This window comes from Terrapene carolina, unplaced genomic scaffold, assembly GCF_002925995.2.
Source record: "Terrapene carolina triunguis isolate 2854851 unplaced genomic scaffold, T_m_triunguis-2.0 Scaffold138, whole genome shotgun sequence".
Taxonomy (NCBI): domain Eukaryota; kingdom Metazoa; phylum Chordata; order Testudines; family Emydidae; genus Terrapene; species Terrapene triunguis.
The window spans coordinates 231,189-256,458 of record NW_020664489.1 but is presented as its reverse complement, the minus strand read 5'-3'; the positions used below and the strand labels follow the sequence as shown (position 1 = coordinate 256,458).

Genomic DNA, 25,270 nt, shown 5'->3' with positions numbered 1-25,270 from the left:
CGCGGAAGACACCACCAACCTGGCCCAGTGAGCCGCCACTTTATTAAGAGGTGCAACATTGGTCAATCGGTAGCATAAACAAATACAACCGGAAATCCAAGAAAAGATCATCTGGAAAGAGACTGGGTGGCCCTTGACTCAGTCTGAGAATGTGACAAAGAGTTGAGACAAAGACCTGAATGGTTTAGTCCGCTCCAGGTAAAAAGCCAAAGCTCTTCTAACATCTAAATGATGTTTAAATCTGATGGCATTTTTCCTCCCCTTTGCTCAAATGAGGCTTTGGAAAGAATGCTGGTAAATAAATCGCTTGACTCATGTGAAATTTGGAAACCACTTTAAACAAGAATTTAGCATGAGGCTGAAGGAAAACCTTGTCCCTAAAGAAAATTGTATAGAGTAGCTCTGATAGCAAAGCTCACAGCTCCCCTACTCACCTGAAAAGCTACTTTTATTGACATGTGCAAACAGAGAACAAGTTGCTAGCAGCTCAAAAGGCAGGACCCATCAACTTTGCTAGCACCAGATTTAAACTCCACTGAGGAACCAGATTATGAATATAACACAAACACTTTAGAAACCTGATGGACATAGACTTCGAAAAAATTGATCGGTTATCCACAGGCGGGTGGAAAGCTGAGATAGCTGCCAGATGAACTCTGATGGAACCAAGCCAATCCTTGGTGTTTCAGAAACAAAAGATAATCCAAGATATGTCTAATTGGAGCTTGGTCTGAGGGAATACCTCTTTATATGGACCAGATGGAAAATCTCTTCTACTTAGCAATGTAAGTAGACCTACTAGAAGGCTTCCTGCTATTCAGTGGCACTTCCTGCACCCCCTTAGAATAAATCTGCTCCAAGTCTGTGTCAGCTATGAATCATCCACACTGTCAGGTGGAAGGCCTGAAGTTTGGGATAACAAAGGCTGCTGTGGTCCTGGAAAATGAGATCCACATCTCTCAGGAGCAACAGTGGAGGTCTGACCAATAGGGCTAGTAGGGTTGACAGCCAATCTCAATGGGACCATACAGGGGCTATTAGAATAAGGTGAGCAGAATCTTGCTTGACTTTGGATAAGACTTTGGGCAGGAATGCAACTGGAGGGAGGATATACAACATAGCTACTGTGTTGTCCATGAGCACCAATAAGTTCCACCCCTGATGTGTGGAAGGAATGCCATACAAGCCAGATGGATGGCTCATAGCTCCATGATATTTATATGGAGACTCAGATCCTGGGGAGTCCAAAGGCCCTGAATCTGAAGGTGACCTAAGTGAGCTCCCCAACCTAGATCCAATGTATTTATGACTACAGTGAGACCCTGTTGCAGAGGAGCAAAGTGAACTCCCTCACAAATATTCATAGGTTCTATCTACCAATCCAGGAAGGATAACACCTGAGTGGATACTTGGACCACCATGACTATATGATGACGTGCTGGTGAATACACCGAGGCTATCCAACCATGTAGATGTCTGATGTAGATGTAGATGCAGTCTTAGCATGCTGCACCACAGATGTGCACACTGCCATGTGTCCTAGAAGTTTGAGACAATTCCAAACTGTGGTGATAGGGTGCACCTTGATATCTAGAGCAATGAGTTGCATCATTTGGAACATCTTCTGTGGTAGGAAAGCCCTGGCCTTTGTAAAGTCCAGGACTGCTTTAATGAATTCTATTCTTTGAACAGGAGACAGGATGGACTTCTGGATGGACTTAGTAGCCCCAGCATGTCAAAAGTGGATTAAATAATGGCAGGAGAGTACCTGAAACCTGGATCAGCCTCTGACTAGCCAGTCATCCAGGTAAGGGAATACCTGGAGTCCTGAATTTCGCAGGAATGGCACTACTAAAGTCATACATTTTTGTGAAAATGAAAAGAGCTGCTGATAGTCTGAAAGGCCGCACTGAGAATTGGTAATGGAATCCGTTTACCATGAACCTGAGAAATTTTCAGTGGCTCTGGTGAATTGCCACATGAAAATAAACATATTTTATTGATGCTAAGGAATTGTTAATAGACTAGAGTGACCATCTGGAATTTCAGATCTAAAATAGGCCTGAAAACCTCCTTCCCCCCTTTGCTTTTGGGATTAGGAAGTAGTGGGAATAAAATCCCTTCCCTCTGAACATGGGAACATCCTGTATAGCCCCCACAAGGAGGAGAGACTGAACCTCCTGAAGTAGCATGCGCCCGTGAGAGCGGTCCCTGAAATGGGAAGGTGAAGAGAAGTGGGAAGGGGGAGTAGAAATAAATGGAAGGGTGTATTCCAGTTCTACTATGCTTAAGGCCCCTCTGATGCGGGTCCAAGCACTTAGGAAGCAGGATAGGTGGTTGGCAATAATAGGGGTCGGGAAAAATGGCACTATGGGGAGCAGTACACTGCTCTCAACCAGTGGGTCAAAATGACTGCTTAGATGATCCAGATTGCCTAGAAGAGTTGGCAGCTGAAGAGACGAATAGAGGAGAAGGATGCCTCTTGCAACCCTGACCCTGTTTTTGGACAGGTCCTGGGAATGCAGCAAGAATGGCTGACACTTTGGGGAATGCTGTGGAAGGAATGGCTTTCTTTTTGCCACCGGTACATAGATCCCCAGAGACTTAAGGGTCACTCTTGAATCCTTAAGGTTCTGAAGCCTCTCATCAAGCTTTGCTGGAAAACAGCAAGAGGCCTTCAAATAGGAGGTCTTGAATTGGTTGTTGCACCTCCGGGGGGAGGCCTGATTCCTGCAGCCAAGATGAACATCACATCGTGATGGCGGAGGCAATAGCTCGAGCTGCAGAGTCTGTCACATCCAGGCTCACCAGCAATGCTGTTCTGACAACTAATTTGCTTTCCTCCACCAAAGCAGAGAACTCCTGCTTTGCCTCATCAGGAATCTTGTCTTTGAATTTCAGGATATTACCCCACAGGCTGAAGTCATAACGACCCAGCAGAGCTTGCTGGTTTGCAATCCTGAGCTGTAAATCTCCCATGGAATAAAATTTCTGGACAAACAGATCTAGGGTTTTTTTGCTTCCGTTCCCTTTGGAGTAAAGGCCTGGTGTCCTGACCTTTCCTTTTTGTTGGCAGCTATGACCACAAGAGAGACTGGAAGAGGGTATCTGTAAGAGTGCTTGAATCCCTGTGACGGGACATAATATCTCTTCTCCACTCTTTTGGCAGTGGGAGGCAGAGAAAAAGGAGTCTTCCATAAAATCCTGACAGGCTCCAGAATAGCTTCATTTATAGGAAGAGCTACCCTTGAGGGTCCTGCGGATGCTAAAATGTCCACAAGCCCATGTGACCTTTCTTGTACCTCTTCTGGCTGGATAGCTAAAGTTGCAGACACCCGCTGCAACAAGTCTTGATGAGCTTTAAAGCCATCAAGAGGTGGGGAGGTAGACTCAGCCACTACTGCCTCATCGGGAAACAAAGAAGAAGAGGCTAAAGGTTGTTGAGGAGGTCCCTCCTCTAACTCCTCTACAGGGTAGTCCCCAGCATGCAGCTCTCTCTGCATAGTACTAATCCCAGTACTGAGGGAACAAAGATGGTGACTCTCCTGTAGATGCTCCCAGCACCTGGCTGATGTAGAGGTGCAGGAATGGAGCAGAGAGGCTCTGGAATGTGGAGGGAAGCCCCAAGGGTACAGAAGGTATCCAGCTCTGTGTAGGCCACCGACTCTTAGAATGCTGAGGCTGTGAATGGTACCACACCAGACAGGCACCCCGCTGGGGCTGTTGGGCATGCTCAGGATGGAACACAAAGGATCCAACTTCCGAATCTGATGTAGTGTCCATTTCTTCTGACCATGGGGGAGCTGAACCTGTTGATACTGGGGGAAAGGGGTTCCAAGCCTGGAGAAGGGGGAACCAGTGAAATCATTGCTGGCTTGCCTCTAGATGCAATAGATTGTAGAGATGCTGCAAGAGTAGAAGTGGCCGGTACCAAGTAGTGCTCTGGGGCTTGAGCCGGGACCGCGGGAGTGTGGTTCCAATATCTATTCCATGCAAGGCTCCTGAATCATGGGAGAAGCCAGTACCAACAAGTTAAGCAACTCTCTGGCTACCTCAAAACCCTTGCATGTTGACGGCATTGGAAAGGGCTGCTGAGCCTGCGGTACCGAGAGGTGCGCTGATCTTTCAGGGATTATTCTCAACAGGCCCTTCCTGGGTTCTGGAGTCAGCAATCCCTGCTGTCTCACGGATTGCTTTTGGGGAGTATGACTATTTGGAACGTCCCACTGAGACCTTGTGAACTTCTTCGAGGGTCCCAGTACCAAGTCCTTAGGAGACTTATGCAGTCTCTTCTTAGGCACCAGCGATGTAGATTTGCCTGAGAACTCTGTCAGAATGGGAGGAAGCACTCCTAACAGACTTGGATCTGCTCTGTACCCATTCAGAGCAGGAAGGTTCTGATGGCGGACAAAGTGCAGACTCCATGAGTAGATACCTGAGCCTGGAAACCCTGTACCCTTTTCTAATGGGATTTGAACCCTCTACAAATGTGACGTTTGTCACTGACATGCACCTCTCCCAGCCACTTAAGGCATCTGGGATGTGGGTCACTCACTGGCATAGATCTGTTACATGAAAAACAGGCCTTGAAGCCAGGAAAACGGGGCATCAGTCCAGTATCATGTCCAGTGTCCCACCAGGCACCGGTAACCCCACACTAAAAAGATAGCACATTCTAAACTTAATCCTATAACTAACCATTTACAGATATACTATACAAGACTAAAAACTATTGCACAGCTACTATTTACACTGTAAATACACAAATAGTGTAAGGGAGGGAAAATATGAAGAAACAAAGATCGTCGCTCCAACAACAACCATCACTAGTGGTAGGAAAGAACTGTGGTGGGTCAGGGGCAGTGCAGCCCTTTATACTTGTGCGAAGTGGCACAAGGCACCGGAGGGCGTTAACACTTCCCCGACAGGTATTGTCAAGGGAAAAATCTCTGACAACTGTGCCTAAGCCACATACACACACTTACGATGGAATGGACACTTGCAATCACTCGAACAACTATAAAATTGTGACATTTTCATGAGTAGAAAAGCCACAGGATCATTTTGGGGGCTAGATTCTCTACAGCGACCAGTTTCTGCTTAGTGTAGCCGATGGGGCATCTCCAAAGAAGCTAGCTGCAGTTTTACAATTCCTTAAATGAGGATTAGCAGAGATAGCTTGAGAGAAAATATTCTTTTTCTCCCCAGTGTCAGTGGTTACCAAACTCTGATAAATTACATATGCCAAGATTTCATAAGTAATCCATGATTTTGGGTGCCTCAATTTCTGAGTTCCCAATATGAGACACATAAAAGCTGATTTTGAGAGATTTCTGAAAAATCAAGCCTGTTCAAGGTGTCTCAAAATTGGAAACCCAAACTCACTAGACACTTTTGATAATCTTGGCCATAAAACAGTCACATGACTGCTGAGACTCATAACAGTTTTACATCATTGAAATTATAATACATTTTATCATATTAATTAAATAATGCATTTTGTGCACATTCAGACCTTATCTGACAAGAAAACCTAAATAATGGAATAGGAGAAAGTTTCAGAAGAAATTTAAAATAAAGCTTTTGAGTGGTGACAACAGCTTTTAAATATAATGGAATAAACATTTAGGAGCTGCAATAGAGTGCCACATAATTTATATTCCATAAACACATTGTATGATCAAACAATTGCCTTTTAAAAAAGAGAATATAAAGTATTAAGTCAAGTTTTTTTATACAGTGGCATCTATTTTATGAAAGTTTCTGTAACAAACCTGTGTGTTCCATCTCTTGTGCTCCCTATCAAGTTGATTAATCAGTACCTCTGCGGCTTTGAGTGTTTCTTGTGCTTTAACTACTTCAGCTTCAAGTTTAGCTGCTTCAGTTGTTCTACTCTGGAACCTGTAAAAAAAACTATACTTTTAAATTATTGCCAATTTAACTATACTTTTAAATTAGGTGTTCATTCATCGGGACTTCATAATATGTGCTTACTATACATCCAAATATGCTAGTAAATGAAATGCAGTATATTTTGGAAAAATAATATACAACAACTTATTTGTAAAATAAGAGACTTCACTGAATCATCTAGTTTTAAATCTGTGCTAAGTAGTTGGCAGAAATCACCAATATTTTTGTGCAAATGATGTAGTGGGTGGTTTAGTAACATCCACATTAGTGATGCTTTAATGTACTTCTTATTGTAACAGGACATAAATAGCATCAATTATTTTTCCTTTTTTTAAATGAAGGAACTAACTTCATAAAAACCCTTACATCAGATATTTCCCTTTCCCTCTTTGCATGGTGCTGGTTATGCTTGGAGCTGTGTGCACAATTTTGGGTACCATAATAAAAGGTTTGGTTAAAAATGAATTTGAGTAAAGAAATTCCACCATAGATTAGAAAAAAAGGCCATTCTATGCTTCTGTGGTATAACAGTACCTGATGGGATGGTACAAAGAAGAAAGGGAGATACTGTCACTGGTTGGTCCCAATAATGAAAAATGTCTTACTAATAAATTTCCTTTCTGCTAGCAACATCTCCCACAATTCTGGACTTCTAAGTTGCTCTCCTGTCTCTGAAGCTTATGGCAAGGACAGCTCTTCAGGACATGTTGGACACAGCAGACTCAGCAGCTTACTCCATGGTATCTGCTATTTCTATGAGTAGGTGTTTGTGGCTCCAATCTTCTGGTCTCCCTCCTGAAGTAGAGCAGACATCCAGGATTTGCCATTTGAGGGTCCGTCCTTCTTCTCAGAAAAAGATGGACAATAGACTGCATAGCCTAAAAGATGCCAGGGAAACATTGAAGTCCCTTGAAATTTCTACACCTGCAATAAGGAAGCAATTCCAGCCCCCAGCAGGCTCACAAATATCAGAGCTTAACACCTTGTCTCCAAGACCTGCTGATAAAAAGGGGAAGGAATTACAGGAGGCGACCGCCACCCCCCTCATCACATGTGACAGAAAAATCCTTTTGACCAACGGCTAACTCTAAACATGCATTTTGACAGGCTTGTTGAGGGCAGCATACCACTGCTTGAAGATGAATCTGTTCCTATCCATACCTTTGCCAATCATCCATCCACTTCCTCAGTGCTTGGACTCACATCACATCAGATCAGTGGGTCCTAAGCACAATGGACCTGGGATATTCCCTTCTATCTATATTAGTTTCTATCACCACACCCCACCCCCATCCCTCTTCAGGGGTCACTCTCATAAGATCATTCCTCAGCAGAAATGAATCGTTACTGTATGACCACCTTCTTTGGTCTAATGTACCTAGTTATTTTTTCTCTCTGGAATATCTGCTAATGATATTATGCAAATTTTATATTTTGGGAATAACTCATCTGACAGCAAGCAAAAGCAGAGAGGGCACGGCTGTGTGGCTCCATAATGAAGGTGCTAGCTGTAGACCAAATGACTGCTTTTAAAATTTCTGAAGTGGACGCACTTGCTCATTCCACCTCAGTCCCTTCTGGGACAGGAGCCTCTGATGATTTGTAGGCTTCCACAATACATAGTTTAATCCATCTAGTGATGGAGAACTTGGAAGCTCTGAGGTTCTGGCAGTTTGGGTGGAAGGACACGAATAAGGAGCCCAATCTTCTTGTGGATTCTGTGTGTTTGAGATAGATTTTCCATGCTCTTCTGACCTCTATGGTGTGCCACAGCTTTTCTTTTGGATTTTGTGGTTTTGACAGAACGAAGGAAACACAACTTCTCGGGATGTGTGGAAGGAGGAATTTACCTTAGGATGAAGGGATTCTGGCATCCTGAGCACCAACTTGTCCTCATGGAACATGCAGTAAGGCTCCTGTATAGATAAGGCTGCCAGCTCCAACACTCACCTGGCGGATATGACAGCTACTAAAAAACAAGTCTTAGTGGATAAATGAAAGGCCAAAACTGAAGTCAGAGGCTCAAAGGCATGGCTTGTCAGAGCCCTCAAAACTAGTGATAGGTCCCATTTTTGGAAGAGTGGCCTGACCACCAGGGTTAAGGAATCTGGCTATCTGTGGATTGTCTGCTAAGGAGCCCAAGGATCCTGTGAATAGCACTCTGCTAAAAGAAGACACCTGATGTGCAATGTTACTGGGCTGAAGGCCTTCTTGGAGAAAGTTCAAAATAGTTGAAATTCTAGTATTTCAGGGATTTGCAATGTGCTCTTGCTGGATCTAGACTAGATACAGGAGTACACATTGTGTCATTACTCTCCTAGACAAAAGCAACGTCTTAATGACTCTGGAGGGCAGAACGAGATCTTTTAGTCCTTCCCTCTCAATAGCCAGGCTGTTTCAGGTCTGGATGAAGAGGACCCTGCAAGAGGACATCCAGTCTCCACATACGGTAGATGGGGGGGCCTCCAGTTTCAGCTCTACCAGGTCTGAGAACCAAGGTTTCCTCAACCAATGAGGAGTTATCAGTATTTCCATTGCCTGTTCTCATTTTATTTTCTGGACCACTCTTCCCAGTAGTGGATACGGTGGAAACACATAAAGCAGGCCTTGCGGCCAATTGTGCGATATGACATCTGTCCCCATGGATATGGGGTCTGCCTCCCTTGTGAAGTATTTTGGCCTCTTTCCAGTCATATGATTTGCTAACAGATCACTTGAAGGGAGGCTGAACGTCTGAACGATGAGATAGAAAACCTCCTGATTCAGACACCACTCAGAGTTCTTGAACCCCGTGGCTGCTGAACCAGTATCCTTTTGGTTCAGACACTCTTTGATGTGGATCGCTCTGACAGACAGCCTACTTCATTATTCTGCCTACTTCATTATTTATATTGCTTCCACATTAGTACTAGATTCCTTGTTCCCAAATAGTTGTTTAAATATGCAACCCAAGTCATATTTTGTGATTGAACCAGAATGTGGTTCCCACTTAGGGTGGACTGCAAGCTTTGCAGAGCTAGTTTGACTGCTCCCAGCTCTAGAAAGTTTATGCTGTGAGCCTTTTCTTCCTCGCTCCAGAGGCCTTGAGTTGTTTCAATCTCCAAGTGAGCTCCCCCGCCCTCCAGGCAAGGCACTGGTTGTGAGGACTAAAAGATGTGGAAGGCTGATAAGCATGCCTTTCAAGATATTGTTGTGGGCTGATCAACATTATAAGGAGTTGAACATCTGTATTAGAACCCCTACTTGATTGTTCATGTGTTCCGGGGAGTGGCCCCACATCTTTAGTGTGAAGACTTGAAGACTTGTGATGTGTGATTGTGCCCAGGGAGTGATTCCTAAGGATGATACTATGAGTCCGAGCAATTGGAAAGCATAGTGTTATTGTAGACCTCTTTTGGCTCTGGATCAAGGAAATAAATTCCTGGATGAAACTAGAGAACTTTTCTTGGCACTGATGATGAAGCTGTGTGGCTGGAGAAGATTCAGCATCCAAGACATGGCCCTGTGAGCTGACTGCGATGGAGCTCTGATCAGGATGTCATTCAGGAAGTGGTACAAGTGAGTTCTCTGTGACCTGAGCCTGGCTATTATCACCACCACCATCTTTGTAAAAACCCTGGAGCCCAAAGACAGGTCGAACAGGAGTGTTTGGTACTGATAAAGTTTCCTAAGGTAGGCAAACCTCAGAAGTCTGTAGTGGCATGGTCTGATAGGGATATGGAGATATGTATCCACACTATCTATTGAAATCCAGAAGTCCCCCCAGAACAAAGATGACACCATAGAGGCCAGGGTCTCCATTTGAAACTTTGTTTTCTTCATCCACTTGTTGAGCCTTTTGATGTTGAGAATATCTCTGATAGTCCTCATGCACTTCTGTACAATGAAGATGAAGTAGAACCCAGAGAACCGTCTCTATTACTCCCATATCCTCAATGTGAGATATTTCCTTCTGGATCAGATTATGTTTTATAGGTTTGCTGGAGCTGGGTGATTGGATGATGAACTGATGGGGTGGAGACAGCAGCTCGAGGGAGTATCCCTGGCTCACTATTTCCCTGACCCACTTGTTTGTGGTCTATGAAAACCATTCCTCCAGGAAATGGAAAATCCTGCCCCCTAGATTCAGCTTTGGGTGAAGCTGTGATCTTTGTCATAAACTGGATGTTGGGTGGCTGAGGTCCCTCAGGACTTCCTCCCTGGATCTCAATACCACTGTTTTCCCTTGCAGAATCTGTCGTCGTTTTATTGGTACCTCTGCGAGGACAAGAAGTGAAATGAGTGCATCTGTCTGACCAGTCTATATTCTTTCCTGAGGGCTCTCAGTGGGAAAAGAGGCACTCTTTGCATTTTGCTGCATTGTCAGCCACATTATCCAGCTTTTCTCCAAAAAGGAAGGAGCCTGTAAACTTAGCTTATTTTAGAACCTGCTTAGAGTCAGTAACAACTCCCAAGGATAGAGCCATAGATGGTGCCTGGCTGAACTGGAAACCCTGGCTCGGACTGAGAACGTCATTGCATCCCTTGAGTCATCAGCTATTCAAACACTGTTGCTAGGAAGACTTTAAAGTGGAGCCAAAGTCAGGTGATCTCTGTCCTTAAGGGCTTTAAGGTCTTCCAGCTAAGAGAGATGGTCCCGCAAAGCAGGTAGCTGCCAGGGACACTTGGAGGGTAGTAGAGGAGGCTTCATAGCTCTTTTTGAGGGTGGCCTCTATATTTCTATCCATGAGGTCCTTAAGGTAGAACTCCCCTTCTGAGGGAATAACCATATCCTTGGCAAGGGACACTACAGTGGCATCAATCTTCATTATCTCTGCAACAGAGCCCTTTGGTTCTTGAATGTTACAGAAACTGAGGTTGCTCTTGTTAATATGCTTCCCCTTATCAGACTTGTTCCATTCATCCCTAATCACTTGCTTGAAGGAGAAGCAAAGGAGTACTGCAGCCTCAAGGGAGTGTTTTGAGGGGAGACATTTACTCTGAGGCTTACTCTTTGGGGCCTGCTCAGATTTCAGAGGCACATAGCTCACCTTCCTCAGTGGAGATGGAGAAAGAGAAGTCAGAGGACTCATATCTCCTGGATTTTTTTGTACTTTTTCTTTCCCTTTTTAGCCTTTTCAGATTTTTTAACATGTTTTGCTTGCTTTGGGAGTGCAGAAACGCTGCTGTGGCTTTGGTAAGGACTTTTGTGACTGGCCTTTCTTAGGGCCTAGAGCCCTTTAGAGAGGTCTGTCTCACAGTCCTCCCCCAGTGGGTCCCATTCCTCCTGGGAGAGGGGTGCAGAGTCTTTGCCAGAGCCCTCCTGGGTGGCTTGTGAGAGAGGACGGCTGCTTCTTTTCCCAAGGTGCTCAGTATCCACTTTAAGACTTGGGGGGTGGGGACTTGTGGCCCCGCAAGCCTCCCCTCTTTGTTTTGAAGAGGTCCCCTAGGATTTATCGCAAGTCAAGTGGTCAGGGTCCTCCTCACTTCTGGAGCCCCTTCCTGCTTTGCACTGGGGTTCCTGGTCCATTTCCCCCCCATTGGAGTTGCAGCTGCCTCAGTGGGTACAGGACCCAACCTGCCTGTCTGACCTGCAACCCCTGGACCTAATGGAGGTAGGAATGGAAGGCTGGGTGCAGACTGGGCCAAACTCTACATCTGTTGATCCTGGGAAGGCTGCCTCACATATAAGTATGTCAACACTGTAATTAAACAGCTGTGACTGGCCTGTGTTAGCTGACTCAGGCTCGGGCTGCAGAGCTATAAAATCGATGGATAGACATTCGGGCTCAGGCTGGAGCCCAGGCTCTGAGACTCTGCAAGATGCTTTACTACAATCTAGGCATACACGCTTGGGTTTGACCCAGTGCTTTCTTGGCCGCTTGGTATACTTCTGAGGGGCAGAGGAGCCAGCAGAGAGATGCTGCAGCAGAGGCTCAGGGAGCGTTAAACCCCAAGTTGTTAACCAACCCAGGGAGGAGGAGGAATGCCGATGAGGAAGAACATTGCTTCCGACTGCCCCAAAAAATGGGCAAAAAAGTTAAAATAGAAGAAGGAAGGGCAGAAACAAAAGAAATTGCCACTGTCTGCTGCTGCAGAGGGAGAGAAAACTGGCGGCAAGCAGGTGCTGGGAGGGGGGAGGGAACCAGAACACGCGGCTACAAAACGCTGATCTGCCTCTTGAGCTGCAAGGAGAGGAGAGCAAACCATGTGTCCAGAATCATAGGAGACCGTAGGCTGCAGAAAAATAGAGCAGTGGATTAAAACCAAATGAAAGAAAACTAGTTGTCCTCTTTTAGACAGAGGATGACAAACAACTTCTATCTGAACTTTTCTTAAGCCTCAGAAAGACATCTCTAGACATTTCAAGAATAAGGACTAATCAAACGCAACCGTATTTTTGCTGTGAAGCCTTTTCTGTTAAAGTAGCATTAAAATATTAAAATCAATCAACAAAATTATTATGAAAACCATTCCAAAGACATGTAAGCAAAACCAACGTACTTATCTTTTAGTTCTGACACTTTTTGACCAACAGAGTTAAGCAGATCTTCTAGCTTCTGTTTTCTGTTTTCAGTTTTCTTTAGGTTACTAAAAAATAATTTTCTACTTTATTATTGATGTAGATTCAGATTCATACCAACCAAAAAGCAAAAACAATAAAAATATTTAAAAAATTTAATAGAGGAGATAGCATTTAGGACCTTCTCACCCAAAGACACAGGCCTTCCTTGATTTTTGTGACCCGTAAATGTCAAAGATAGTCTCAGTTTTCACTTTAAAAAAATATTTCTAGCACTGTTTATTATAAAAACAGCCTTGAAAATGTAAACCAAACACTAATATTGAAAGTTTGTCACTGTGATTCTTTGTGAAGATCAGGGGTCATGCCAGCTCTCTCCCAACACCCAATCAGGACTGACTTTTGGGACTTTGGAAAACCATGGCCACAGGTCCCTCAATTTATAGTGATCCGAAGACTAATTCACTGCTGTGGAGACCCAGTAGCCATGATTGTGCTAAAACCACCCTAGGATCTCTCCTAACCCAGCTGCCCGCAGAGAAAGAAACTGCACCTCTCGTAAAGTTGCAGGAGTTTCATTGAGATCACCTAACAGGCTATATTGGGTTTAGGTTTCTACATCCAGTAAAGTAATGATTATGAACTAGTATGTGACACTTGCATTATTTCATAGAGTCACAGAATTTAAGGCCAGAAGGGACCATGAGATCATCTAATCTGCGATCCTGTATATTTATCCTTCTAATTTATACATAACCTATTTCCCCATCTTTCCATTTGTTTATTTATATACACACACACTGCTGTCATCATTTTGCTATTGAACCAGGATGAACTTTTGGGCAAAGTTGTGCAAAGTTATGTGCTATCACTGTACAGTATCACTTTTTAAAAATATTTAATTAATAACACTACAGGTATCTTTGGAATGCAGAACAACTGCAGAGTAAAATCCATCTTACTCACGCTTCCAATCCTGCCTGTTCTTTTTCCAGAGGCTGAATTCGTTCCAAGACATAGGAATACTGGACATTGGCCTTAACCCAAGCTGCAAGTGGAGCAGCTGCAATACTAGCTCGTTTAGCATTCTGAAAAGAAAAATCAATATAAATTATAAAAAGGTCCTTACTGAATTTCACACACAAGAGAAACTGCAAAGTGGACTTTGAGGATAACTCTCCAGGGGAGGGAACTCCAATAATTAGGAAGAAACTGGTGATAGTTATGGGGGATTCAGATCATTAGAAACATAGATAGCTGGGTTTGCGATGATCGAGAGAACCGCATGGTGACTTGCCTGTCCGGTGCAAAGGTTACAGATCTCTCGAGACATCTAGATAGACTTATGTGTAGCGCTGGGGAGGAGCCAGTGACCGTGGTACATGTAGGTACCAATGATATAGAGAAGGATAGGAGAGAGTCCTGAAGGCCAAATTTAGGCTGCTAGGTAAGAGATTGAAATCCAGGACCTCCATGGAAGCATTCTCTGAAATGCTTTCAGTTCCACGTGCAGGGCCAATTAGACAGGCAGAACTGCAGGGTCTCAATGCGTGGATGAGACGATGGTGTAGGGAAGAGGGGTTTAGATTTATTAAGAACTGGGGAAACATTTGGGGAAAGAGGGAGCCTATACAGGAAGGATGGGCTCCACCTAAACCAAAATGAAACCAGATTGCTGGCACTTAAAATTAAAAAGGTCATGCAGCAGTTTTTAAACTAAGGACTGGGGAAAAGCTGACAGGTACGGAGGAGCATGTGGTTTGGACAGAGGCATCCCCTAGGGGAGGATCTATTAATGGAGATTCTGTATGTCCTAGTAAAGAGGAGAGAATGGAAGATGATAAAATACAGGTAGGACCTGATGAGAAACAGTCAAATGAAAAAGAATCCCTTTCAATTTCATCATGTAATGACAGACAGCTAAAAAGTGAAACGCTTTTAAAATGCTTATATATAAATACTAGAAGTCTAAATAACAAGATGGGTGAACTAGAGTGCCTCGTGGATATTGATATAATAGGCATCACAGGAACTTGGTGAAATGAGGATAATCAATGGGACACAATAATACCAGGGTACAAAATATATCGGAAGGACAGAACAGGTTGTGCTGGTCGGGGAGTGGCACTATATGTGAAAGAAAGCATAGAAGTAAAAAACTTAAATGAACCAAATTGTACCACAGAATCTCTATGGGTAGTAATTCCATACTCTACTAATAAGAATATAGCAGTAGGGATATATTACTGACCACCTGACCAGGATGGTGATAGTGACTGTGAAATGCTCAGGGAGATTAGAGAGGTTATAAAAATAAAAAACTCAATAATAATGGGGGATTTCAACTATCCCCATATTGACTGGGTACATGTCACCTCAGGACAGGATGCATAAATAAAGTTTTTTGACACCTTAAATGATTGCTTCTTGGAGCAGCTAGTCCTGGAATCCACAAGAGGAGAGGCAATTCTTGATTTAGTCCTAAGTGGAGCACAGGATCTTGTCCAAGAGATGAATATAGCTGGACCGCTTGGTAATAGTGACCATAATATAATGAAATTTAACATCTCTGTGGCAGGGAAAACACCACAGCAGCCCAACACGGTAGCATTTAATTTCAGAAAGGGGGACTACACAAAAATGAGGAAGTTACTTAAACTGAAATTAAAAGGCACAGTGCCAAAAGTGAAAGCTCTGCAAGCTGCATGGAAACTTTTTAAAGACAAGATAATAGAGGCTCAACTTAAATGTATACCCCAAATTAAAAAACACAGTAAGAGAACCAAAAAAGTGCCACCTGGGCTAACCAACAAAGTAAAAGAAGCAGTGAGAGACAAAAAGGCATCCTTTAAAAAGTGGAAGTTAAATCCTGGTGAGGAAAATAGAAAGGAACATAAATTCTGGCAAATGAAGTGTAAAAATATAATCAGGACGTCCAAAAAAGATTTTGAAGAACAGCTAGCCAGAGAGTCAAAAAGTAATAGCAATTTTTTTTTTTTTAAATATATCAGAAACAGGAAGCCTGCTAAACAACCAATTGGGACACTGGAGCTCCTGGCCCGGGATGCTAGTCCCCAGCCCCTCCCCCGCAGCCTCAGCACACCGTGCCACCAGCACAATGCTCTAGGCAGCCGGGCACAGCAGCTTCAGAGCCTGGCCTGACCCGGTGCTCTGTGCTGCGCTGTGGCGTGGCTGGCTCCAGCCAGGCGGCACGGCTGTACCGCTGCCAGCTACCGGTTCTCCAGGCAGCGTGCTAAGGGAGCAGGGAGCGGGGTGGGGTTGGATAGAGGACAGGGGAGTTCGGGGTGTGGCTAGGGGTCGGGGCGGTCAGAGGGCGGGGAACGGGGGGTTGAATGGGTGCAGGGATCCCGGGGCAGTCAGGAAGGAGAGGGTTGGATGGGGCGGCGGGGGGCAGTCAGGGGTGGGTGTTCCGTAGGCGGTCAGGGGACAGGGAGCAGGGGGGAGGGGGATGGGGCAAGAGTCCCGGGGGGGCCGGCAAATTGGGGACAGGCGGGGGGGGGAGAATAGGGGAGAGGGCCTGGCCCACACCTGGCTGTTTGGGGAGGCACAGCCTCCCCTAACTGGCCCTCCATACAATTTCCGAAACCCGATGCGGCCCTCAGGCCAAAAAGTTCGCCCGCCCCTGTGCTAAAGGAGCACTCTATGACAATTAGGCCATTGCAGAGAAACTAAATGAATTCTTTTCATCGATCTTCATGGCTGAGGACGTGAGGGAAATTCCCAAACCTGAGCCATTCTTTTTAAGTGACAAATCTGAGGAACTGTCCAAGATTGAGGTGACATTATAGGAGGTTTTGGAACAAACTGATAAATTAAACAGTAATGAGTCACCTGGACCAAATGGTATTCACCCAAGAGTTCCGAAGGAATTCAAATGTGAAACTGCAGAACTACTAACTGTCGTTTGTAACCTATCATTTAAATCAGCTTCTGTAACAAATGATGGGGGGATAGCTAATGTGACACCAATTTTTAAAAAGGGCTCCAGAGGTGACCCCAGCAATTACAGGCCGGTAAGCCTGACTTCAGTACTGGGCAAACTGGTTGAAACTAAGAACAGAACTGTTAAACACATAGATGAACATAATTTGTTGGGGAAGAGTCAACATGGTTTTTGTAAAACGAAATCATGTCTCACCAATGTACTAGAATTCTTTGAGGGGGTTAACAAGCATGTGGACAAGGGGCATCCAGTGGATATAGTATATTTAGATTTTCAGAAAGCCTTTGACAAGGTCCGTCACCAAAGGCTCTTAAGCAAAGTAAGCTGTCATGGAATAAGAGGGAAGGTCCTCTCATCGATTGGTAACTGGTTAAAAGATAGGAAACAAAGGGTAGGAATTAATGGTTGGTTTTCAGAATGGAGAGCAGTAAATAGTGGTGTCCCCCAGGGGTCTGTACTGGGACCAGTCCTATTCAACATATTCATAAATGATCTGGAAAAAGGGGTAAACAGTGAGGTGGCAAAATTTGCAGATGATACAAAAATGATAAGGGGTATGGAACAGCTTCCGTATGAGGAGAGATTAATAAGACTGGGACTTTTTAGCTTGGAAAAGAGACGACTAAGGTGGGATCTGATAGAGGTTTATAAAACCTGATGTGGAAAAAGTAAATAAGGAAGTGTTATCTATTCCTTCTCATAACACAAGAAATAGAGATCACCAAATGAAATTAATAGGCAGCAGGTTTAAAAGAAACACAAGAAAGTATTTTTTCACGCAATGCACAGTCAACCTGTGGAACTCCTTGCCAGAGGATGTTGTGAGGGCCAGGACTATAATAGGGTTCAAAAAATAACTAGATAAATTTATGGAGGATACGTCCATAAATGGCTATTAGCCAGGATGGGTGGGTGGGTGTCCCTAGCCTCTATTTGCCAGAAGCTGGGAATGGGCGACATGGGATGGATCACTTGATGATTATCTGTTCTGTTCATTTCCTCTTGGGGCACCTGGCATTGGCCACAGTCAGAAGATAGGATACTGGGCTAGATGGACCTTTGTTCTGACCCAGTATGGCCGTTTTTATGTTCTTAAGTTAATCATAGACACTATTATCAGGGACTACCAATTTGCCATTTTGTGATATTGAGCTGATCTTTTAAATGAGGGGTGGGAAATTGTTATGAGAAGAGATTATATTTTAGGCCCCATTTCTGCAGAGACAACACCTGAGTGGACCCATGTGCCCATGACAAGCCCCGGGGAAGTCAATTGGGTTTGGAGAGAGTGCCGAGTCCACTAGCATGAGTCTCCTATTTGCAAGGTCACATCCTTATACTCTTCCTTTTAAAAAATAAGGAACTAATGTTATAGAATTCTTTTATATAACTATTGCTGTCTTGATTTATTCAAATTAAGCTTTGAAGGCCATTAACCCATTAGGTTACCTTAGTCTCTTTTGTTAATTAAAATTAGAGGTAAGGTTCTGACTGCAGGGAGGTCACAGGGAGCAGGTTGAGGTTCCCAGATTCAGAGATGCCTGGCTCCACCACAACCCTAATTTATGCCATTGCCATAAGGTCCCTGAGGCCTATAGTTTATTACACCCCCTCTTTTCCTCATCTCATCCATGTCCCACTTCCAACAAACCCCCTTACACTAAGGATGGTGAGACAACTGGGGCAGAAGACAGTAGAGCCTCCTCTGCAAAATTTTCTCTCTCTGTTTCTACGAATAGCCTTCCCCTCTGTTGGTAGAATTCTCCACTGGCTACCTCCTATCAGTTTAAGTCCACTTTGCACTGTGTCCGTAGCGCACAGTGATCCTGGTGGACTACAGAAGCTAGTCCATTTTTTTTTAATGTAATGCAATAAGAGAGTTACCTTTGGATCAAAAGATGTCTTGTTTTTAGACAGAAGTTCTTCTACACTCTCTCGTATTTCCTTTGGAATGTTACGGGCATCAAAGGTTGCAATGTCTTCTCTCACTCCTCTTTTGGCAAGGAAACTGCAAATAATATTAAATAATTAAATGACAAAGCATTGATAAAACAAAGTTACTCAATCTACAGTAACTGGAGTTTGAGATGAGTTGTCCATAGGCACATTCCACTGATGGTACGCATGCACCTCGTGTGTCAGAGATCAGAGTCTTTTTGGCCAGCAGTAGTTAGGGAGCGTATATACGCTCTTCAGTTCTCATGCTCTGCTGCAAGGGCATATACGGCAGACCTTTCCATTTTATGGGATTCTGGGCAATCTACCAGACCTCGAGGCAATGCAGATCAATCAAGTTTGACCTCACCTCTCTACCAATGAAAGAGCCAGTGTCAGGCTCTAGGACCCCACTTATATTGTGGAGAATCCAGGCATTTGTGCCACATCTGTCCAAGAAACAACGCCACCCCCTCAGGCTGGGAAATGCCAGGACCCAGCCCCAGAAGCGGAGCCAGGGCTGAGTCAGTACTCCACTCTGCCCCCACAATGAGCTGCTCTGCCATGGCTCTGCTGGAATCCTGACAACCCCTAACCAGCACACCACTCCCCTTTGTCTTCCCCTCTACCTCCGGCACCCTGCAATGCCTAACCTCTGCTTTGAGAAATTGGTTGACGAGGATGTATCCAGTAACTTCATCGACCAAGAATTTGTCAAGAGTCATCAGATTCCTACCCTCCACAAAAACTCCCCGCATTGAGACTGACGGGTCACCCCTCTCTTTGGGGCCCATCACATATCAAATGGCACCCCTGGAGGTTATCACCAGTGGCAGCCATTAGGAAATCATGCCATTTTGGATGATCAGAGAGGTCTGCTGCTTGCCAGGAGCTAGGATTCACGATGTGACGGAGAGACTGCCAAGACCCATCAAGCCCTCCGATCGCTACCCCTTCCTGCTTCTCCACGTGGACACCAATGATACTGCCAAGAATGACCTTGAGCGGATCACTGCAGACTACGTGGCTCTGGGAAGAAGGATAAAGGAGTTTGAGGCGCAAGTGGTGTTCTCGTCCATCCTCCCTGTGCAGGGAAAAGACCTGGGTAAAGACCATCGAATTGTGGAAGTCAACGAATGGCTACGCAGGTGGTGTCGAAGAGAAGGCTTTGGATTCTTCGACCATGGGATGGTGTTCCAAGAAGGAGGAGTGCTAGGCAGAGACGGGCTCCACCTAACGAAGAGAGGGAAGAACATCTTCGCAAGCAGGCTGGCTAACCTAGTGAGGAGGGCTTTAAACTAGGTTCACCGGGGGAAGGAGACCAAAGCCCTGAGGTAAGTAGGGAAATGGGATACCGGGAGGAAGCACGAACAGGAGAGTGCAAGAGGGGAGGACTCCTGTCTCAGACTGAGAAAGCGGGACAATCAGCGAGTTATCTTAAGTGCCTATACACAAATGCAAGAAGCCTGGGAAACAAGCAGGGAGAACTGGAAGTCCTGGCACAGTCAAGGAACTATGATGTCATTGGAATAACAGAGACTTGGTGGGATAACTCACATGACTGGAGTACTGTCATGGATGGATATAAACTGTTCAGGAAGGACAGGCAGGGCAGAAAAGGTGGGGGAGTTGCATTTTATGTAAGAGAGGAGTATGACTGCTCAGAGCTCCGGTATGAAACTGCAGAAAAACCTGAGAGTCTCTGGATTAAGTTTAGAAGTGTGAGCAACAAGGGTGATGTTGTGGTGGGAGTCTACTATAGACCACCAGACCAGGGGGATGAAGTGGACGAGGCTTTCTTCCGGCAACTAGCAAAAGTTGCTAAATCACAGGCCCTGGTTCTCATGGAAGACTTTAATCACCCTGATATCTGCTGGGAGAGCAATACAGCGGTGCACAGACAATCCGGGAAGTTTTTGGAAAGTGTAGGGGACAGTTTCCTGGTGCAAGTGCTGGAGGAACCAACTAGGGGCAGAGCTCTTCTAGACCTGCTGCTCACAAACCGGGAAGAATTAGTAGGGGAAGCAAAAATGGATGGGAACCTGGGAGGCAGTGACCATGAGATGGTCGAGTTCAGGATCCTGACACAAGGAAGAAAGGAGAGCAGCAGAATACGGACCCTGGACTTCAGAAAAGCAGACTTTGACTCCCTCAGAGAACTGATGGGCAGGATCCCCTGGGAGAATAATATGAGGGGGAAAGGAGTCCAGGAGAGCTGGCTGTATTTTAAAGAATCCTTATTGAGGTTGTAGGAAAAAAACATCCTGATGTGTAGAAAGAACAGTAAATATGGCAGGTGACCAGCTTGGCTTAACAGTTAAATCCTTGCTGACCTTAAAAAGAAGCTTACAAGAAGTGGAAGATTGGACAAAAGACCAGGGAGGAGTATAAAAATATTGCTCAGGCATGCAGGAATGAAATCAGGAAGGCCAAATCACACTTGGAGTTGCAGCTAGCAAGAGATGTTAAGAGTAACAAGAAGGGTTTCTTCAGGTATGTTAGCAACAAGAAGGAAGTCAAGGAAAGTGTGGGCCCCTTACTGAATGAGGGAGGCAAGCTAGTAACAGAGGATGTGGAAAAAGCTAATGTACTCAATTATTTTTTTGCCTCTATCTTCACGAACAAGGTCAGCTCCCAGACTGGTCAGCTTCCACTGGGCAGCACAGTATGGGGAGAAGGTGACCAGCCCTCTGTGGAGAAAGAAGTGGTTCGGGACTATTTAGAAAAACTGGACGAGCACAAGTCCATGGGGCCAGATGCGCTGCATCCGAGGGTGCTAAAGGAATTTGCGGATGTGATTGCAGAGCCATTGGCCATTATCTTTGAAAACTCATGGCGATCGGGGGAGGTCCCGGATGACTCGAAAAAGGCTAATGTAGTGCCCATCTTTAAAAAAGGGAAGAAGGAGGATCCGGGGAACTACAGGCCAGTCAGCCTCACCTCAGCCCCTGGAAAAATCATGGAGCAGGTCCTCAAGGAATCAATTCTGAAGCACTTAGAGGAGAGGAAAGTGATCAGAAACAGTCATCATGGATTCACCAAGGGCAAGTCATGTCTGACTAACCTAATTGCCTTCTATGAGGAGATAACTAACTCTGTGGATGAGGAGAAAGCAGTGGATGTATTATTCCTTGACTTTAGCAAAGCTTTTGATACGGTCTCCCACAGTATTCTTGCCACCAAGTTAAAGAGGTATGGGATGGATAAATGGACTATAAGGTGGATAGAAAGCTGGCTAGATCGTCGGGTTCAACGGGTAGTGATCAACGGCTCCATATCTAGCTGGCAGCCGGTTTCAAGTGGAGTGCCCCAGGGGTCGGTCCTGGGGCCGGTTTTGTTCAATATCTTCATTAATGAGCTGGAGGATGGCGTGGACTGCACTCTCAGCAAGTTTGCAGATGACACTAAACTGGGAAGAGTGGTAGATACACTGGAGGGTAGGGATAGGATACAGAGGGACCTAGACAAATTAGAGGATTGGGCCAAAAGAAACCTGATGAGGTTCAACAAGGATTTAGGACGGAAGAATCCCATGCACTGTTACAGACTAGGGACCGAATGGCTAGGAAGCAGTTCTGCAGAAAAGGACCTAGGGGTTACAGTGGACGAGAAGCTGGATATGAGTCAACAGTGTGCCCTTGTTGCCAAGAAGGCTAACGGCATTTTGGGCTGTATAAGTAGGGGCATTGCCAGCAGATCGAGGGACATGATCATTCCCCTTTATTCGACATTGGTGAGGCCTCATCTAGAGTACTGTGTCCAGTTTTGGGCCCCACACTACAAGAAGGATGTGGAAAAATTGGAAAGAGTCCAGCAGAGGACAACAAAAATGATTAGGGGGCTGGAGCACATGACTTATGAGGAGAGGCTGAGGGAACTGGGATTGTTTAGTCTGCAGAAGACAAGAATGAGGGGGGATTTGATAGCTGCTTTCAACTACCTGAAAGGGGGTTCCAAAGAAGATGGATCTAGACTGTTCTCAGTGGTACCTGATGACAGAACAAGGAGTAATGGTCTCAAGTTGCAGTTGGGGAGGTTTAGGTTGGATATTAGGAAAAACTTTTTCACAAGGAGGGTAGTGAAGCACTGGAATGGGTTACCTAGGGAGGTGGTGGAATCTCCTTCCTTAGAGGTTTTTAAGGTCAGGCTTGACAAAGCCCTGGCTGGGATGATTTAGTTGGGAATTGGTCCTGCTTTGAGCAGGGGGTTGGACTAGATGACCTCCTGAGGTCCCTTCCAACCCTGATATTCTATGATTCTATGATCTGCTCCTCACAATTGCCAGTCATTCTTGGCACCCCTTGGTTTGTCACCCACAACCCCTTAATCAGCTGGCAATCAAGGACAGTGCTCTTCCGCTCTCTGCAGTGCAGATGAGAATGCCTCTTTAGTCCTGGTTCACGATTGACCACACTCTGGGGTGCACTCTAACCCTCCAGAGAGGAGAGAAGCAGGTCCAGCGACACCTAATATTCCTGTCAAATACCTGGAGTTCACCAGGATGTTCAAAAAACAGAAGGCAGATACCCTACCACAGTTACAACTGCCCCACTGAACTCTGCCAAGGGATGGAGATTCCCTTCAGACACACTTTCTTTGAAAAAGACCTACAGGCCCTCCAGGAGTATCCAGAGTAAAACCTCTGAAAGGATTTATTCCTCTCTCCCCAGCTAGTGCCCCTATATTCTTTGTAGCCAAGAATGATGGCTCTCTCTCCAACACTGTGTTGATATATTTACATATCATTCTAAATTTGATTCTGGCTAAGCCACTTTATGCCAAGCCCCAAAAGCCACACGTGAGACTTGTGAGCCATCTCCATCCCTTCCCACATCCCCACGCCCTTGATCTACCCTCTCTATGGACTTCATTGTGGAGCAGCCCCACTTCCAAGGGCACTCAGTCGTTCTGACAGTGGTGGACCTCCTGATGAAAATGTCCCATTTCATCCCCTATTGTACTCTTCCATCAGCCATGAAATGGCATGGCTTTTCTTGGAACACATCTTCCAACACCACGGCATGCCAGAACACATCATTTCTGATTGGGGCACCCAATTTGCCTCCCTGTTTTGGCAGGAATTCCTTTATCTTCTCAACACCACGCCCCTCCTCTCAATTGTCTATCACCCTCAGACTGACAACCAGATCAAAAAAGTCAACCAGACATTGGAACAGTACTTCAACTGTTTCCTGAATTTTCACCAAAATGATTGGGTTCCCCTGTTGTCTTTGGCCAAATTCGTTTACAGTAACATAACCCATGCTCCCACCTGCAAAGTCTGTTCTTCGCAAACTTTGGCTTTCATCCCATTTCACCCCAAACTATTAGAAGGCCCCTCTATTCTGGCAGCCACAGGTTCAGTCCTGTATGCTGTACTAACAGCACAGGACCAGTAAAGTGAGTGCAGCCTAGGGCTGTCAATCACAGTATTCACTGTGTGACCTTTGTGGATCTGCACATATTGAGAGGGGACTCCTGGCTTGAGGAGTGCGAGTCTCAAAGTCCTGTTATGGTTATGATTCATGTGAAGGGTACTAGTCTTACTCTGCACTGCAACAATTACTGATTACCCAGCAACAATTCCTGATTTGTTAATCTATTTACCTATCAATAACTCCCTCGTGCTTTTACTGATTGGTCAATTGTTAATCAACTGTTAATATATATACACTGCATACTGTTACCAGTTCTTTGGCATTATCTAGCTAGGCATTATCTGGCTAGGAATTAAGCAGTTATCTGGCTAGGCATTATCTGGCCAGGGGTTTTATCTGCTAGCCAGGTTGCCCCACTGTGACTCTGCCTGACCAACATAGCTCCAGTATTTATGATTCACACAATGCACAGTCAACCCATGGAACTCCTTGCCAGAGGATGTTGTGAGGGCCAGGACTATAACAGTGTTTTAAAAAGAACTAGATAAATTCATGGAGGATAGGTCCAACAATGGCTATTAGCCCGGATGGGCAGGGATGGTATCCCTAGCCTCTGTTTCCCAGAAGCTGGGAATGGGCGACAGTGGATGGATCACTTGATGAATTCCCTCTGGGGCACCTGGCATTGGCCACTGTCGGAAGACAGGATACTGGGCTAGATGGACCTTTGGTCTGACCCAGTAGCAGCTGCAATTCAGTGGCTGCTCAAAGCGTTTGTCCACAGCTGTCATAGCTCCCGTGCCTGCTTTATTCCCATCCCCATTCCTGCCGTGATGCCAGCCTTGCCCCTGTCTTGGTGCCAGCCTTGCCCCTACCTTGGTGCCAGCCTTGCCCCTGCCGTGGTGCCAGCCTTGCCCCTGCCTTGCCTCACTCCAGGCAACCTGGTTCTGACCCTGCATTTCAACTCCTGGCTCCTGACTCTGGGTCTGACCGTTGCCTCTGGCATCTGGTCTCTGACTCTGGTTCTGACCCTGGGCTCCAACGTCTGGCCAGTGACCCCTGTTCTAACCATTAGGCATTACTCCTGCTCCACTAGGCACAACTGCCCATGTCCCGGTCACTTGACAGTTGGTTGATGCACCAGTTCCAGAATTTGACTGCTTCCTGGCAAAGTGGGGAAAACCTGGTACTGCCTTGTTTGTTGATGTAAAACATAGTGGTCATGTTTTTGTCATGATGTGAACTGACTGTCCTGTTGTTAGGTGGAGAAAGGACTCGCAGGCTTTCTGTACGGCTCTGAGCTCTAGGTGATTGATGTACATTCTCCTCTTTCTCAGAGACCATAGACCCTGTGGTTTTGGGTGTATGCAGATCCATTGGTGCTGAGTATCTAAACAGTGCCATGTGGGACAGCATAGACAGGTGTGTGAGAACCAGGTTTTCTTGTGTTGGTATAGCAATTTCCAGCTGGCTTGGTTCCAGTGCCAAGAGGGTCGGTGCTGGCACCATTGAGATAGACACTGCCGGGGTTAGTGCCATACTCTTCCCCAAGGTTCTGGTTTTCAGTGCTGGATGCTT

At 45.4% G+C, this 25,270-nt stretch overlaps 1 protein-coding gene across 1 annotated transcript in view; it reads right to left on the bottom strand.

Moving 5' to 3' along the window:
• DYNC2H1 (dynein cytoplasmic 2 heavy chain 1) overlaps positions 1-25,270 on the bottom strand; it is a 367,402-nt gene that overhangs the window by 223,259 nt on the left and 118,873 nt on the right. The window contains exons 58-61 of the mRNA XM_029911951.1: positions 18,264-18,387; positions 13,382-13,503; positions 12,397-12,483; positions 5,775-5,901 (exon numbers count right to left, since the gene is read on the bottom strand). Coding sequence (XP_029767811.1) covers positions 5,775-5,901; positions 12,397-12,483; positions 13,382-13,503; positions 18,264-18,387 — 460 coding nt within the window. The remainder of the gene's footprint in view (positions 1-5,774; positions 5,902-12,396; positions 12,484-13,381; positions 13,504-18,263; positions 18,388-25,270) is intronic.